The sequence below is a fragment of the Ornithorhynchus anatinus genome, chromosome 3, assembly GCF_004115215.2.
Source record: "Ornithorhynchus anatinus isolate Pmale09 chromosome 3, mOrnAna1.pri.v4, whole genome shotgun sequence".
Taxonomy (NCBI): Eukaryota; Metazoa; Chordata; class Mammalia; order Monotremata; family Ornithorhynchidae; genus Ornithorhynchus; species Ornithorhynchus anatinus.
Window position 1 is genome coordinate 68,103,962 of NC_041730.1, and position 19,489 is coordinate 68,123,450.

General features: G+C 38.1%; 1 protein-coding gene across 1 annotated transcript in view; it reads left to right on the top strand.

Moving 5' to 3' along the window:
- The window catches only part of DCC (DCC netrin 1 receptor), a 644,354-nt gene that overhangs the window by 554,394 nt on the left and 70,471 nt on the right, over nucleotides 1-19,489 (top strand). Inside the window, 1 exon segment of the mRNA XM_039911321.1 lies at nucleotides 17,135-17,200. Coding sequence (XP_039767255.1) covers nucleotides 17,135-17,200 — 66 coding nt within the window.

Below are 19,489 nucleotides of genomic sequence, written 5' to 3' on the forward strand. Positions count from 1 at the left end.
ATGACCCAGCAACATCTCAAATTAAAATGTCCAAACCAGAGCTACTAATCTTCCCACTCAAACCCTGTTCTCTCATGTTTTTCCCATCACTGTAGACAATATCACTATCCTCCCTATCTCACAAGCCAGTAACCTTGGCATTACCCTTGACTCGTCTCTCTCATTCAATCCATATATTTAATTTGTCAACTAATCCCGTCAGTTCTATCTTTACAACATCTCTAGAATCCACCCTTCCCCTCCATCTGAATTGCCACCACACCAATCCACCCTTATATTCCCCCCTTGACTACTTAATCAACCTCTTCTCTGACCTGCCTGCCTCCTGTCTCTCCCCTCTCCAACCCTAACTTCACTCTGCTGCCTGAATCATTTTTCAAAAAAAAGTTCAGTCCAGGTGTCCCCCTTACTCAAGAACCTCCATTGGTTGCCCATCTGTCTTTGCGTCAATAGAAACTCCTTTCCATTGGCTTTAAAGCACTCAATGAACCCTTCCCTTCTACTTTACCTCACTGATTTCCTATAACCCAACCTGCACACTTCACTTCTCTAACAACCACCTTCTTACTGTACCTAGGTCCTATCTATCTTACCACTGACACCAAACCCACATCCTCCTTCTGACTTGGTATGCCATGCTGCTTCATATCTGACAGATTTCCCAGCTTTAAAGGCACATTAGAATCACATCTTCCCCAAGAGGCTTTCAGCAAGCCCTCATTTCCCCTATTTCCTGCCTATTCTCCATTTCTTAATGGTATTTGTTAAGTGCTGACTGTGTGCCAGGTACTGTACTAAATTTTGGGGTAGATATGAGCTAATCAAGTTGGACACAGTCCATGTCCCACATGGGAATCACAGTCTTAATCCCCATTTTACAAGTGAGGTAACTGTGTCACAGAGAAGTTAAGTGTCTTTCCCAAAGTCACTAAGCAGAGAAATGGCAGATGTGGGATTAGAACTTCTGACCACTCAGGCTTATGCTCTATCCATTAAGCCACACTGTTTCTCTATTGCACTTGTATTTGGATTTGTATTTTTTAAGCGCTTGGCATTTTCCCCAGCCTCATTTTCCCGCACAGCACTTATGTACATATCTGTAATTTATTTTAATGTCTACTCCTCCTCTAGACTGTAAACTCCTTGTGGGAAGGAAACACATCTGCCAACTTAGTTATATTGTACTTTCCCAAGTGCTGAGTTTAATGCTGTGCTCACATTAAGTGCTCAATAAATACCATGGATTGATTGATTGATAGGACCAAATGTGCTATCATAACAGTTCTTGCAAAAGGGGAAGCAGGATGGCCTAGTGGATAGGGCATGGACCTGAGAAAAGGACCTGGGTTCTAATCCCAGTTTCGCTGCTTGTCTGCTGTGTCAATTTGGGTAGGTCACTTTCCTGTGCTTCACTTACCTCATCTGTAAAATGGCTATTAAGGATGTAAGCTCCACTGGGGATGGGGACTGTGTCCAACTTGATTAACTCATATCTACCCCAGTGCTTAGGACAGTGCTTGGCACATAGTAAGTGCCTAACAAGTACCATAATAATAATTATGATTATTAATGTGTTATTTTGGAATACTTCTAAGTACATATTCATATGCTGTAATTGTGGGAGCAAAACCCTGATTTTAGGTACTTAATCCATGAGTTGACATATATAATTCCTTTATCATTAAGGGACCAAATTTGCCTCAGGTGCTCTGTTCATAAAATTTTAGAAATTGCAGAGAGAAGCAGCCTTTGAAATTATCAAAATTGTCTGTCTGCCAAGACAAATTTTTAACTATTTGTCTAACTTCAGAGACAGATGAGCTCAGAAAAACCCATGAACCTAGGAGTTGCTCTTCTAGGTTGCAGAAAAGTGTTGGCTCCCAACTCTCCTTGAGATGTAAACTATTTTATCTCCTTATTAAGAGAAACAGAGAACCACCCAGTGATACTCCTTGGGAGCAAGTGTCCCTACAACCTTCATTCAACCTTTCAACTGGTCCTGAAGAAGTGACTGTTTCAATTCCCCCAATTAGGTTTATCATAAGTATCAACCCATTGAGCATGTAAAGGTATATACATTAGAAAGAATAGAGAGAGAGAGGACAGTAAGGAAAACATTAGTAAAAAAGCACATTGAGCCTACACTTTATCCTGCAGTGTCCAAGACATTGCACCCAATTTTTCCATAATGAATATGTTCATTTACATGTTTTTGTTAAAATGTTATTAGAGGATGTTTATCTGATAACCCAGTTTGGATACTGTACAAGCAAGTTTAGAAAGAAATGACCTGTTCACCTGAAAATGGTGTCAAACATGAGTGAGTACCAGAACCTAATAGCTGCTTGGCTTTCAAATGAAACAATGTCCTTTCAAATGATAGATTTGTTGTCACAGTCCTAAATATGTTTTGCATCACATTGAATAGTTTTTTTGTGTTTTTTTTTTCTCGAAACCTATCTTTTCACCTGAAGTCATAAATAGGTCCCTATTTCACCCAGCCCCCTCTTGCCCCCAGATAATGAGGGGCTTTTCATAAAAGAGCTTGTTACAAAATAGACATGTCCACTTTTACATTAGAGATTTCATGTGTGTTTTCATATAAGAATGCACATATATTCTTTAGGCTAACATAAATTACCTTTAATTAGAATATCCATGGATAATATTGAAGGCAATTTTTTTTTATAAAACATCTGTGAATGGAATCTACTTTTCAGAACCGTTTAAAAATTTTTCATTATTGCATTGTATAGGCTATATATACATATGTGCAGTGGAGTTGATGGTAGGGTGAGTATCATAGTGCTTACCTAAGTACATAGGCAATGCAGAATTGAGGACAAAATAGAGTGGGGAAATGAGGAGTTGGTCTTGGAAGATTTATGGGAGGAGATATTTTAGGAAAGTTTTGAAAATGGGGAGAATAGTGGTCTGCGCATATGAAATGAGGAGGGAGTTTCAGGCCAGAGGTAGGACATGAATGCGGAATAGGTGGGAGAGACAAAATTGAGTCTCAGTGAATTGTTTTATTATTCATTTCATTATAGCAATTAATTTTCTCATGTTTATATTTTCTGATGCATTTTTAAATGGGTCAGTTTTGGATAAGCCCAAAGTTTGCTACTCAAATTAAAATTTTAACCAATTTCCTTCCCATTTAAACTTCAAAGCTACTCCAATTTCTCTGAGTCTCAGCCAGTTGCTCATCACATTAAATAGCATGAAAGAGAGGCCTTCCTAAAGTGATATTCATTTTGAAAACATGATTGGAGTGGATTAACACATGGTAATTACTATGCTCCCATGTCCCTGAAACAAAAGATTTGTACCTTGAATACTTCAGTGGGGGTTTTCCATAGTGAGGCCTAGTGGATAGAGTATGGGCCTGAGAGTCAGAAGGACCTGGGTTCTGATCTTGGCTCTACCACTTGTCTGCTGTGTGACCTTGGAAATGTCACACAACTTCTCTGTGCCTCATCTCATCTGTAAAATGGAGGACATGGGCTGTGTCCAACCTGATTAGCTTGTATCTACCCTAGCAATAAAGTGCCTGGCACATAGTATACCATAAAAATCAGGAGTACAACCCCCACTTTATAGAAGAACTGAGTGTGCATCTCATCTTAGAGGGTGCCAAGAAAGCTAATCAGCCACTGGAGGTTTTGAAAACTGTATATTTAATGATGACGAGGCTGGGTTATATGCAATGGTTATATGCTGTGTGGTTTTTTAGAGCAGGGAATAACCTGCTGAAAGAGGTAGATTTTTGGACTTTTACAAATCTGGAAGGACTGGAGGCAGAATTAGATAAGGGACCACACTTTGTTCTAGTTAGAAGGGACAACTTGATTTAATGGATGGAGGGACAGAGGTGGGGACAGATTATGCTTGACCAGTTTGTGCCTTTCCCAGGACTGTGGCTGAGAAAGTGGCATAGCCTAGTGGAAAGAGCACTGGCTTGGGAGTCAGAGGACCCAGCTTCTAATACCATCCTTGCCTACTGTGTGAACTTGGACAAGTTGCCTAACTTCATGGGCCTCCATTCCCTCAAATGTAAAATGGGGATTCAATACCTGTTCTCCCTTCCCCTTTTCCTGGGAGCCCAATGTAAAAGAGGGACTAGGTTCAATGTAATTCCATCATATCTACCTCAGCACTTAGTACTCACAAAATAAGAGCTTGACAAATACAATTATTATTATTATGTTTTGGATATAGGTACCATTAAGACAAAATTATCATGTGGCAGCTTCTCAGGCAGTTGAATCACTGGAGAAGTATTGGATTCTAACTTATGCAGAATTTTTTTTAGTATTATTTCATAGTGATTGTTAAGTGCTTATTGTGTGTCATTCATTTATTCAGTTGTATTTTTTGTGCCCTTACTGTGTGCAAAGCACTGTACTAAGAGCTTGTGAGAGACACATTTCCTGCTCATAGTGAGCTTATAGTCAAACACTTTTCTAAGATCTGGTAGATCCAAATTTATCAGGTTGGACATAGTCCCTGTCCCATGTGGGTCTCAAAGTCTCAGTTAAAGGGAGGAGGATTAAATTCCCATTTGTTGAGGAACCTGAGTCCTAAAAAAGTTAAATGAGTTTCTCAAGGTCAAACAGCAAGCAACTGGCAGAGTTGGGATTAGAATCCAAGTCCTCTGACTCCCAGGTCCATGTTCTTCCCACTGGACCACACTGCTTCCCATCTTCAATTCTAAGAGAACAGGGAGTGAAAGAATGAATCACTACGTTCAAGACAGCATAAATTCTTAATAGAGAAATATAGTGTGCTGCCTGTGCTAAAAGAAGGCCAAACCTGAGAAACAGGGCATAAAAAGACCCTTCCTATATACTTTATTAAAATCAGTAAAAGGCAAGAGAATCTTTCTAGGGGAAAGTCTAGATTTTGTCTTAGCATGTAAGTATGCTTCATGGATTCCATAATAAGACTGAGGATAAGGCTGGAAGGCCAATTGGGTTCAGAGGACTTTGTTTTTACTGAAAAGGGTATTCAGCAATAGTACTTAACATGACACCTACCATTTTACACCTCAGAAACTTTTTAATATCATGAATAAACACAATGTTAACTGTTTCCATTTTCAAGGAAATCAGGTTTGCAAAGCAGTCTAGTCATGCTTGAAATTTAGTTTAAGGTAATCCAGCCTTTGTAGCATTTGGATTATGGGATGTATGCTTCTATTCAAATATTGGAAACAAAAGCATCTTTAGGTGGGTTCTACAGGAAACTAAATAAAGCCACCTATTCTTCCAATGACTTTCCATAGTCCAGCATAGTTTCATCACAATTTTACATGAGTGACTGCAGGTTCAATAGTTGCTGGCTACCCACTTTAAGCCATTTTGGCAAAATTTATGATTCTGAAAAGCCATTATTCTCTTTTCTTCATACTGTGCTTTTCACAGTTCCAAATTTAGAATCAAACTCTGAGACTGTAGAAAACATGTTAGATGATTTTCAAATTAAAATATCTAAGAAGCAAGCCAGGGAATGACATAGAATATTTAATATGTAGATTATATCACTAATCAAATAAATAAAAAGAACAGTATGTGCATCTGCATACAGTTTCATTGCATTATTGGTAGTTCCATTTATAGTTACTTAAATGAGAGTAACAGCCAAATTGATATAATCCAGGAACGAATGATTCACTGCATGGATTATCAAGGGTCCTTCTCCTTCCTGCCCAGATTTTCATAATTTCACTCCTTGTTCACGCACTTCTTGAGAATGGGCATCCAGCAGAGCTCTTTTAGTAGAACTGATATGTGGTTTGGTGGGAGAGAGGATGAAAAGTAATTATGAAAATGGAGTTTGAGAAATAATTTTGAATTTCCATCATTCATTTTAATTATCTTCTATTATCATCAGTAATAAGGAGCACAGTGTAGCCATTTATTTTGCATCATTTTTTAAAATGACCTGATAAAACTCCTGATCATTTCCTCATCCTTAAAACATAATACCTTAGGATATGAAAGATGAATGTTCGAAGGTCATGAAGATGACCCTCCTAGTCAAAGATTCCTGATTCCTTCCTGTTGCTCAAAGATTTCCCCAGGGCTTCTGCCTTTAGTTATCAAAAAATCCTCTCTCTCTTTGCACTCAGGAGGAGAGCTGAGCTGCCAGGAAAAGAACTCATTTAGGTAGTCCTCTCAGAGTCGGGGAAGAGAATTGTTGAATAGCCAATGGAGATATTTTCATCCTTCTTTGAAAGTGACAAGTCCAGAAACAACTTTTGGTAGTGAGCAGCAATGAGTTGGGTCTTTTTTTTTTTTTTCCCCAAACTGGTTGAATGGGACTTTCTTTATGCTTGTTAGACTGCTTGTAGTGCTGCAACCTAATATATCTTTACACTGTCCATGGTTTAAGGTGGGACAAATGGTATAGAAAGATTATAAAGAGGACCAAAACTGCATCAGTATACTCTCTTACTAAAGAAGAGAGACCCATGTCTTTAACTCTTAAGAAAATGGAAGGTTGAATGGCAGCAACCTGATTTGTAAATCTTGCATTCAAGGATCTTCAAAAGAAAAAAAATAATGGAATTGGTTTATGTCATCTGGAGAAGACAAAATCTGGAGAAAAAACTAAATTAATTGACTACGGGATGGGTGGTTATGAGCAGTTGATGTCTTCTTTGTTCCTAAAACAAGGGCTTTATTTAAAGTGGGAAAAATTGAGGTTAGACATTTAGAAGGCATTCCTTTCTATGAGAACTGTGGGTCCCTGAGCTATCTTGCCAAGAAAGAGGTGCCATCTCCTCTCAAGTCTTTTAGTATCAAAGCCATCAACTTTTCTGTGGCCTCAAGTAAAGCAAGTGCTCCGTAGAGGCAGGACATTGAATTAAACTACTCAATGTTCTTTCCAGCATTTCTGTTCTCCTTTTCATTTCAACCAATAGCCTTGACAAATGGCAGCAATCAGCACCAAAAGTAACATTTATTAAGTGCATATAATGTATGAATCATGGTTTTCAGCATGGCATTTTAGATAGAGCAGCGTGGCTCAGTGGAAAGAGCCCGGGCTTGGGAGTCAGAGGTCGTGGGTTCTAATCTCGGCTCCGCCGCTTGCCAGCTGTGTGACTTTGGGCAAGGCACTTAACTTCTCTGTGCCTCAGTTAACTCATCTGTAAAATGGGGATTAAAACTGTGATCCCCACGTAGGACAACCTGATCACCTTGTATCCCCCAGTGCTTAGAACAGTGCTTTGCACATAGTAAGTGCTTAATATTGTGCAAGGAGCCTTCTGACACTTCATCAGTTGGTTAGTTTATGAATATAAACATGCCTTAAGTATAAAATGGGAGATCAGATTGGTCTTGCAATTAATCAATCGATGGCATTTATTAAGCACTCATTCTGTGCAGAGCACTATACCAAGTACTTGGAAGAGGAAAATACAGTTGGCAGACATGATTCATGCCCTCAAGAAGCTTACAGTCTAGTTAGTGGTTGGACCACTGTGTCCAACGAGAGACGCCCAAAGTCTAGGAATCTACTCCAGTGCTATTACAGTCGTTGGCACATAGTAAATACCATACCTACTTCCTGTTAGAAGGAAATGCAGTACCTATTATCAGTTTGTTATAACAAACATATATATATATATAAATGCATATACATATATGATAGGCACTTCTGAATCAATCAATGGTATTTATTGAGTGCATACTATGTGCAGAGCTCTGTACTAAGCATTTGGAAGAGTAGAATGAAATTGAGTTGGTAGATACATTCCCTGCCCACGTCAAGCTTACAGTCTAGAAAAGGTCTACTGAAGTTGAAATCCAGGTCTGGATTTGATCCAAATTAATTATTGAGAAGACATTAGTATGAATGATTGAATCTGCCATGAGCAGACATCTACCTGATGCTCTCCTACTTCATTCTGAGCAGGTATTTTCTTGTTCAGAACAAATGAGTCATTTCGAGTTAGGAAAGGGAAGAAATGACAAAAATAAAGGAAATTCAGTGCACTACTCTGAACCAGACATATATGTGCAGGCTATGAGTGAACTGGCTTATTGCAGGGAAGAATCAGGACTGTCTGACCTGGGAAGATATGGGGACATGGTTGATGATACATTCTATTATTGCAGATCTGAGCTCATAAAGATCATTCCTTTCTGTGTAGATGTTTTTTGTCACTTTCAGGCTCTGCTGCTGTTTTAGTCTGCCTCTTGGTATCCCAATCGTCCTGAAGCTTCTGCTGAAGGAAAACAATCCTTCTCTCAATTGCATTTACACAGCACTTAGTGTGTGCAGAGCACTGTACTAAGCAGTTGTTCCTTGTCAATTTAATCGGTCAACTGCCCCACAACATTTCATTGTTATAACACATGGCCTGAAACTGTGCTTCAGTATGTCACTAAGATGCTTTTCTTCATTCAGTCGTATTTATTGAGAGTTTACTTTATGCAGAGCACTGTATTGCCCTCCTCACCCGGGTGTGCTCCATATAGGAACTGTTTGGGTATTTTCTTCAACCATTCTCTTCCCTTGCCCCATTTAGGGAAATTGCATGGTTATCAGTGTTGTCTCTCTGCTAGTGAGCTGACTGCATTCCATACGAACCACATTCTATTGTTGGTAATCTGTTCTGCCATCTCATGTTACAGTAGTACAAAACCAATTTCTAATGAATTAAGCAATTCGATCTCAGAATACTGATGGGGAAGCTATAGTCTCTTCTTCCTGTTGATTTGCAATTACTCACTGTTCTTCACCCACATTTAAAAAATAGAGTATATCTCCAAAAAGGCCACCAGATCCATAACTCTGAGTTGAGTTGAGAAACAGGCCATTTACCTTAGAAAGAGGTTATTTCTCATTCTCCTATGGGAATCAAAAAGCATTTATAAAATCATTTTAGAAGTTTGTCAACAAATGCCCAGGACAATGTATTATTTAAAGATATCTTAATAACAATAATAATAAGATGTTTGTAGAATTTATGAAATCCATCTCCTCAATGTCCTTTCAACCTAAAAAAGACAATACTAAAAGTGAAAAATAATATGAAGCTCCACCTATGACTATAAAATCATTTATAAAATCATGAGAAGCAGCGTGGCTCAGTGGAAAGAGCATGGGCTTTGGAGTCAGAGGTCATGGGTTCAAATCCCAGCTCTGCCACTTGTCAGCTGTGTGACTGTGGGCAAGTCACTTAACTTCTCAGTGCCTCAGTTACCTCATCTGTAAAATGGGATTAAGACTGTGAGCCCCACGTGGGACAACCTGATTCCCCTGTGTCTACCCCAGTGCTTAGAACAGTGCTCTGCCCATAGTAAGTGCTTAACAAATACCAAGATGATTATTACTATTATCATTTTAACTTACTTCCCTGAAATGAATAGGTTTTTCTGACTCATTTCCAGTATCCTGAGTCAGTTGCCACATTTAAACCTTGCTTGGCCCATGTTTATTTTCTGTGTAATTCTTCCTCTGCCAACCCTTTCATGCACTCCACGTAATTACTGGATTTGTTCTTCCATCAGGCATTTCTTGCCTTTCTCTTGACTTTCAGCCTGGGATGACTTTCAAGTAAATAAGCCCTTAATAAATAACTTAGCTTTCTCGGCCACTCTTGTTCCCAGCATATTTGCCAATAAGAAGATATATCTCAAAAGTAAGAAATTAATCTTTTTTTTTCCCCTCAAGGGATAGTTCTCACAGAATCCAAAGGATCCCACTCAGATCCACTTGTTAGCACTAGCTTACCACATTACTTGCATAGAATAAATTCACAATTATAGCATTCTGTGCTTTTTAAAAAAAATCTACTTTTATAGTTTGTTTTTTATTTTTTCCTATAGAAAACAAGGCTCTATAACAACCTTTTGGTCCTTATCTGATTGTGAGACCAGGGAAGAAAATTAAGAATTCTCAATTATGTGAAACTCAGAGAATAGATTTGAAGTGCTGTGAACTCTTGTTTGAGAGAGGCAATTAATTATTTATTAAGAGTTTTTCTCTGTGCAGAGCACTGTACTAAGTGCTTGGGGGATATATAACGGAGTTGGTAGACACACTCCCTGACCACAGTGAGTTTACAGCCTAGAGGGGGGTAGAGGGACTGTTTTTAGAGGGGAAAAAAAAAGTCCCCCTTTTGCTTAGAGTTTCCAAGGGTTTGCTTTCCCGGTCTTGACTTTTGACCTTGTTGGCCACCTACCCATTAACTCTATTGCTTTCCTTTAATCAGTGGTATTTATTGAACATTTACTGTGTGCAGAGCTTTGGAGGAGGTGCTTGAGAGAATACAATACTCTTAGAGAGAATTTATCCAATACTGATTCTTTGAGCCACCAAGTCTATATTTAAAACCCATCATGTTACATTGGACTGTATTTACATTAGGATTGTATTCCAATGGAATTGTACTTAATTACTTTGAATTGCTTTTATCATTTCAAGAAATTCAGCAATCAGAGAAAAATGCACAATGCAAATACAATTTCCTGGAGTTTTGGGATATAGTGGAATGTGAAACAGAGAATTAGAGACAGCCTTGTCATTACAATATGCATAATAAATTACTTCTTATTTACATTGATAAACCTGAAAATAGACTAAAAAGTGATTTGAGAGGATAGAATCAATTGTGAGTTAAGAAGAGAAAGATAAATTCATTTAGGATAAATTGGGAACTGTATAACATTGCTAGGTTTTTTGCCCTATTCATTTTATTGGATTTGTTTTTGTAATTATAGCTTCTTACAAGCCTTCAGTATACATTGCAGGTGAGGTGATAGGAAGAATGGAATCAGATGTTAGCAGAATTAAATGGAGAATTGAGGTGGCTAGCCAGATCATTCAAGCCCCAAACCTTTGCCTCAATTGTCTGGTATTTTTAGATTTTTATAGCTGAATTACCCAGATAGTTGCTTCAAAGTCTCACTTCATTTTGGTGGTTTTAGATTTGACCTGTGTTTGTTTTATATGTCTGGGTTTGAATCTGTTAATAAAACAAGTTATAAGGTAATTCCATCTCGACTAAGTATAGTATAAAGCTTACAGTATCTTCCGAGTTTTTAATTTATTATCTGACAAGATTTGCTGTATATTTATTGCCCAATGTGGACATTAATGTAATAAAATACCATGTCAGATTCAAAATACTTCAATGGTTCAACAGTTCCACTGGACTGTTAAAAATGCAGGCAAGGTAAACTACAAATCAGTTTCAGGTCCTCTCAGCTACCCTAAAATCATCTCATTTAAACAGGGCTCAAGGAACTTCACAGTAATGAAATTAGGATTTCTAGAGATTTGCTTCAATTTTCATGGCCACTTTTCACAGTGAAAGGTAGTGGTCAGTGCATTTCCGATCAGTTCATATTTTCTCATTTTCTTTATGCTTGGTGAGCATTAAAACTATCTAGCTTCCAAATCAGACTGATTTCAACCAACTGTGAAATAAATATTAGACAAGAAAAATAGTGTTGAACACCTACATCACTCAGTGAGATAGTCGATTAATGAATGGGCACCCTGCAGCACAACCAGTGAAAATATACTTCTCAGCCCCTTAGTCAAAGAGATCGATAGTTCATCAATATCCTGAAGAAGCACGTTTCTTGCTTACTTACCTCAACACTGCAAGAAACTTCAATTACCTAAAACACAATCTTGTCGATTGATGACATCTAGTGTATTTTGCTGGGCCTTTTAACTATTGTTTAATTTACTTCCCTGTTATCAATCTAATTACTACTAACTAGAAAAATTAAACTATTCCACTACACCAGCTTCCTTGCATGTAAATCTGGTTGTGAAGCTTCCTGGTACCTCCATTTTATTTTTAATAACATTTTCCTTGAGTATCTCATCTTAGCTTGTAGCCTGTCTACACTGTATCTCATTTTACATCTTATTGACACCATTTGAAAAGTATTCTACACATTCTTTGAACTCAAGGTCTTTTTCTTCCTGAAAATTGAACATCTGGAAAAGGTAATATAGTGGATTGTGGGATTTTGAAATTTTGGATTGTTTTTAAATAAGGTGAGTTAAGATTCAAATCATTTATGTAGGTTCCAGCTAAGAGAGGTTCATCCCCACAATATACCCTTATGAAGACATCTTGATGCCTTCAGATGATGTATCCAGATTTGTTATTGAACAGGGGTGTGCTCTGCCTGTGGAAAGGGGCAGACAATGTGTTTTGTATGCATGGTATTCCTAGGCTCTCAGTTCCTCTTCCCATGGGTAAGCCTTGCTCTCAAGAACCCATCATATCCAGTCCTGTCAAATTTAGCATTGGGTGGTTTACATAAGCACCTCTGAGTGCACCTTTTTTTGTTTGTTTGTTTTTTATGCTACAAGCTAAGTGCTCACTATGAGCCAGGTACTGTACTAAGCTCTGGGATAGATACAAGATAATCAGGTTGGACACCATCCCTCTCCCACACAAGACTCACAGTCTAAATTGGAGGGATGAGGATTTAATCTCCATTTTATAGATGAGGTAACTGAGGCACTGAGAATTTAAGTGACTTGCCCAAAGTCACGCAGCAGAAAAGTGGCAGAGCCAGAATTAGAATCCAGGTCCTCTGACTCCCAGGCCCCTGCTCTTTCCCCTGGCCTTGCTGCTGTCAAAGGAACTTCTCCCTGTTTCAATCAATGAGTCAATCAATGGTACTTATTGAGTGCTTACTGTGTGCAGAGCACTCACTGCATTAAGCACTTGGGAGAGTACAGTACAGCAGAGGTGATAGAGATGGTTTTCTGCTCACACAAGCTTAAGTCTGGAGGGAGAGACAGATATTAATGTAAATAAATAATTACACTGTATAGTTTATAGATATGAACATAAGTGCTGTTGTGCTGAGGATGGGGCAAATCGCAAATGTCCAAGGTTCACAGATCCAAGTGCATAGACGACGCAAAGGAGAGAGAGGGAGCTGTGTGTAGGTGTGATCGTGGGCAAGTCACTTCACTTCTCTGTGCCACAGTTACCTCATTTGCAAATGGTGGCTGAGACTGTGAGCCCCATGTGGGACATGGACTATGTCCACCCTGATTTACTTGGATCTACCTTAGCCTTAATCAGGGAAGGCCTCTTGGAGGAGGTGTGATCTTAATAAGGCTTTGAAGGTGGAGACAGTGGTGCTCTGATGTATGTGTGTGGGGGGAGGAAGTTACAGGCCAAGGGAGGAAGTTCCAGGCCAAAGGGAGGACATGGGGAACGTATCCATGCTGAGATAGACAAAATTGGTCACAGTGAGTAAGTTGGTACTAGAAGTGAAGTGTGAGAGTGGAGCTTTAGTAGGAAATCAGGTAGGAGTGCATAAGCTTCTTGAGTGATTCAAAACCTATGGTAAAGAGTTTCTGTTAAATGTGGAGGTGGATGTGTAACAACTGGAGGTTCTGGAGGAGTGGGGAGATGTACTGACCCTTTTTTTTATAAATAAAATGATCCATGCAGCGGGGTAAAATATGTACTAGAGTGGAGATAGAGAGTGGGTAGAGAGGTCAGCAAGGAGGTGGATGCAATTGTCAAGGTGGGATAGGATAGGTGCTCGGATCAGCGAAGTAGCAGTTTGGATGGAGAGGAAAGGGCAGATTTTGGCAATGCTGTGAAGGTTGAACAGACAGGATTTGGTCACAGATTGCATGTGTGGGTTGAATAACAGCTAGAACAATGCCAAGGTTGTGGGCTTCCTTCTCCTTTCAGCAATGAACTTCATTTTTCAAATGTCATCAAGTTCCTCGTTGAGTGATTTGACTTTTTCCATCCTTCCCATGTCTTATGTAAGGTGGAGAGTTCTATCATAGCTAGTTCCTTTCTATATAAAGAACCACTTAAAACTCTCTCACTCTTTCTTTTTCTATGTACATATTTCACCCAGCTCCATTTAAACTAAAATCCCCACCAAGAGGTTTCCTTATATTTTTATTTCCAAGATATCCTTTGGTAAATGAAGCTAGGAAATTCCCCACTCAAGTTCCTGAAATCAGACTCACTGCTTTGGGGAGAGTTTGACATATTAGATGTTGCCTTCTGTGATCTTTTTTGGTAAATGAAACAGTGTATAGAAATAAGTTAAAGGTGAAAATCTCTAATTTAAAATATACTTTAAACTGTTGCTAAGTTGGCTGGTTGTCAGATTTTCTACTGGGCTGTCCATTCTTCATTTAGTCCATTCCCTGTCCAAGACAGACCTGAGACTCGATTCCCCTATACATTTTTATTGTCATTCCCCAGCTGCCATCCAGCATGGACTCACTGACTTCTATGGCCCAAAAGCGGAATCTGTGTTCAGGGGAACCTGGGAAGGGAACTCAAAGGTTCTGGAGCAAGTAGGGAGGGCCATGTCTCTCACTTAATAGATGCTCTGGTTTGGAGGGATTTTGGTGTACTTAAACAAATTGGACTGCTTGACAGATATCCTTTTAATGATAATAATTATGGTATTTGTTAAGCATGGACTGTGCACCAAGCACTGTTCTAAATGCTAGGGTAAATACAGGGTAATCAGGTTGCCCCACATTTGGCTAATATTTTTAATCCCCATTTTACAGATGAGGTAAGTGAGGCCCAGAGAAGTTAAATGACTTGCCCAAGGTCACACAGCAGGCAAGTGGTGGAGTGGGATTAGAACCCATGTCCTCTCACTCCCAAGTCCATGCTCTTTCTACTAAGCCTGCTGCTTCTCTATATTAAACTGCATGCCAGGTATAACACGTGCAACTTTGTGTGACTTGTCATGTGTGATATTTTTGAATACCATCAATGACTCTCCTTTTTGCCACATATATATTTGGTTGGGTTTTTACATTAAGTATAATAATAATAATGATGTTATTTGTTAAGTGCTTACTATGTGCCAAGCGCTGTTCTAAACACTGGGGTAGATATAAGGTAATCAGGTTCTCCCACATGAGGCTCACAGACTTAATTCCCATTTTACAGGTGAGGTAACTGAGGCACAGAGAAGTTAAGTGGCTTACCCAAAGTCACACAGCTGATAAGTGACAGAACCAGAATTAGAATCCATTACCTCTGACTCCCAAGCCCATGCTCCTTCCACTAAGCCACGTTTCTTCTTTTAAATGTAATAAGCTTAGATGATTGACTGAGTTGTGACACTATGAAATGTACAACCTGCTAATGAGAAATTTCAGAAATAAATATCATTGCAAATCTTAATACAGCTTGGCAAATTAGTATATGCCTCCAGGCCCAAGACTTGAAAGACATTAGTATTACTGCAAAATATCAGGCTGTGGGCAATTTATCGTTTTATAAACACTAGAATATTTTGCCCTCAAGAAAGTAGTCCATTACCATTCACATCATGACAGTGAGAGGCCAGAAAAGTGCTGGAAAGAAGTTATCAGGCCAGTAGAATAAAATATCTGTCAGCGCGGATATAGTAATAAACTTTTATTGATAGTTTATATGCTCATCCGTGGCATTTGTTGAGTGGTTACTGTGTGCCAAGCATTGGACTTCAGAACCTGCAATACAAAGTATTGATTTCTGAAATTGCTCATTAGTAACTTGTACATTTCACAGAATCACAACTCAGACATTCATCTAGGCTTATTATATTTAAAAGCAGATATGGAATAATTCATGTAAAAACTCAGTCAAATGGATGAATAGCAAGAAGACTGGTCAGTGATGGTCCCCACCTTCAGAGAATTTAAAATAAAAAAATAGACTTCATGTATGTTTACAGAGAGGAGATCATTTTAAAAATAACTCATTTTCCTAGAATGTTGATCATTGTGTAATCAAGGGGAGGGGAGGGGAATCATTGTGTAATATTTGCACACTGTATATACATGGTTCCATTTACGACAGTCCGATTAGACTGTAAACCCGTCAAACGGCAGGAACTGTCTCTATCTGTTGCCGACTTGTTCATTCCAAGCGCTTAGTACAGTGCTCTGCACATAGTAAGTGCTCAATAAATACTATTGAATGACAGTCTGATGAAATTGTGTATTTGGGAATGCTGTATATATATATATTGTAATTCATCATTCATTCATTCAATAGCATTTATTGAGTGCTTACTATGTGCAGAGCACTGTACTAAGCACTTGGAATGTACAATTCAGCAACAGATAGAGACAATCCCTGCCCAGTGACGGGCTCACAGTCTAATCGGAGGAGACAGACAGCAAAGCAAAACAGAACAAAAGAAAAACAAGACAACATCATAGATAAATGGAATCAAGGCGTTGTACACCTCATTATCAAAATAAATAGGGTAATAAATAATATATACAAATGAGCACAGTGCTGAGGGGAGGGGAAGAGCAGAGGATGGGGAGTTACCTAATTCCATTTGACTGGAATCAAGTAGGGCCCACTATTCAATCACATTAATTGTAAAAATGATTATATTGGAGTCACCTGCGTTGAAGGTAGAATAATCTGATTTGGATGGTTATGTATTTTCCAATGCATTGCAGTCCCACATGCTTAAATGTACCTGTCATAGCAACTATTGGAAGAAAGCATTATATGAAGCAATGCTAGAAATAATATAACTCCAAAGGAACTTGCTGGCAGGTTCATAAAAAAATGTGGAAAATATGCAGATTGTTTTGTTTTTAGTTGTTGTTTTTCTCCAAACACAGTGTAGTATCACAATTATCTTCTTTGTCATGTAACAAAAAAATACTTGATACTTGATAGCTAGATGAGATGTGCTCTCATCTTGTAGAATAATAATGACAATTTACCTGCACTCAGAGAAATGTCAACCGGGAGGCAGCAGGGAACGTGTGCCTCTGAAATATGAGAGAACCAGTATTAGACTTGTCATTGGAGGCATGACCTATGTGGTCCATCAGTTCTGACAGGTTTTTTGACAAACATTCTGACTGATTCCATTGTCTCACCTTTTTCTGTCACTTAAACACGCACAACTGAGAAAAGAATCAAGCCAATTCCAAAGATAGCAATTCATTTTACTTGAAAAACAACCTTATTTTATGGGGGATTTCTCTGCCACAGAGAATAACCTTTTCTCACATTCTCTAATGATTTAAATATTGTCAGATCCTATTTTTAGTGGCTAATCAGATCTTGTTCAATTTTTATTTTCTCTTTTTGTCACTGTTTCTGACATGGCTTCTCATTTAACAGGTCGTCATGGAGATGGAGCCTATTGGCCAGTTGATACGAACTTGATTGATAGAAGCAGTCTTAATGGTAAGAATGTAAATGAGATTCTAACAGATTTGTTTTAATAATTAATTGGTTAGTCCCATATGCTTTCTCAGGAAAAATTCCCATTGACAAGGTAAGAGTGCCAAGATGCCCAAATTTTTGCATGTGTCACAGTGGAAAAAATATTTTAATATCGATGGTTTGGGGGCCAATCTTTGAATTAAGCCAAAGGCCATATAAAGAGATGGACCTATCCCATGTATTTGGAATAAATCCCAGAAGAGGAGGAGCCACTATTTTGAGTCCCCATAAAATTTTAGAAGCACTTTGGGTGCACAGAAGGAAAAGGATACAAGTACATGGTGTTCTATACTTAAACATACAATATTCTGTGGCTTAAACTACCAGAAACGTTTAGGCAAAGCAAAGAAAGTTAAATGTTTAGTCAAAGGTCATATTTAGCAATCATCCTCTGTTTTTTCTCTTATGCTTGCCAAGAAACCCAATACTTGTCCTATACACTTGCTGCTAAGAAATGGCCTTTCTAGCACCCTCAAGTTAACTTTGCCCTTGTCCTCACTGCTAGCTTCAAGATATTCTCTTAAATATAATCTTCATTAATTATTGTCAACACATTTTATCTTTTATCTGTTACATATAAACAAAAATGCAATTCATTTCTGCCTGCAGTTAATTTTATAATTAACTAAGCAGATATCGTAAAATACGGTTTCAGCTGCATGGAGCTGTTTTTACTTTACACATTAACACCCTCATGAAATGTGTTAGTGTCTGCAGGGGTCACAGTGTAAGGATTAAAGAAATAATAACTGAAATGAAATAACTAAAACCGTAATGGTTCTTGGAATGCGGGGTTAGTACAGGTCAAGGAAAATCTAGGAAAGCTTTTCTAAGTGTTTTTGCCCCCATTAAACTAGCCAGAACCAAGCTAACAATGATAAGGCTCTCAGGACCTTCAGAGTTCATTGCTGATGAAAATGATACTTTTGATTGCCTCACAAAATAGTCTTCCCAAGAAAAAGAAGGTGCCAAGAGATTAGAGGGAAATGGAATAGATAATTAAGAAAAATTAATTATCCCCGGCAGCTTCTAACCATGACTGAATAGTTAATATATGTTCTGTAGATTTAGCAAATGTAAACCACAGGGATGGGAAATTATCCGGTATTAATAAGCATGTCCTAAAAGATGCCTTGTATGTGCGCATATTTGTCTGCCAAGTTAAAAAGTCCATACTGCCTGCTTGAAACTGATCCCATGTATGAAAAAAAAAGTCATTAATTTCCAGTTGAAAATACATTCCAATCCTGTTCCAGTTTATGTGAAGTTTATAGGCAAATCGTCTTTTTTCTCCATAGAAGATACTTTCATTTGAACTAGGCTGATAAGAATGACAGTAATTGGGTGGAATATAAAAAAATATCAAAATGAGGATTGTGCAATGCATTTCATCATGTTTTATTTCAATTTATATAAGTCTGCTAGAGGGAAATACAATATTAATCCTGACCTAATATACATAATTAAGGCACAGGAGAAAGACATGCAGATTACAATAGATTAATTGAATTTGATTACTATCAACAGGATTTTAGATAGGTTACCAACACTTTTTTTAAATTATCACCTAATGAAGTTCAGTGTTTTCATGTTATTGAATGAATGACATAAGCAGAGCATTTCAAAGTATCACATAAACCCTGATGTACATTATCACCTAGCACATACCTGATTAAAGTGGATTGATACTCATCAAAGGTGGAATTGGAAAGGAAATAACAAAACCAAGTCACCTTTTACCATTATATTTTGCCAGTAGATAAACGATTGCAAATTTGCAATTTTGTTTCAGCTTGGACCATTACAGGCAAATCAGAAATGGTATCTGATACTAAACTAGAGTCATCTAATTAGAACTCCCCTAATATCTTCTGCTTGCGAAGGGGAGGGGGAGTTCATTTTCCAATTAGTTGGGATGGAGGGTTATAGCACTGTTACTGTCACAACGCATTACTTACCCCTGCCTGGTTCACAGACCACTTTAGAAGCAAGAATTTTCAGTCTGTACGAAGACAATATGCATATAAATGTTCGTAACATTTCTCTTTAGAGGGGTTGAATATTGCATAGGGCTATTGTAAATAAGTTTTCAAAACAAACAAATAGTGAAGTCTGACTTTATTTTAGGGCATACTGGTTTAGAACTCCCTGTAATTTCACATGCTTGTAATAATGAATTTGCTGACCACATTTGAAGGGATTCTTAAATGAACAAAATTTGCATGAAAATGCTTTGGACCCAAATTGATC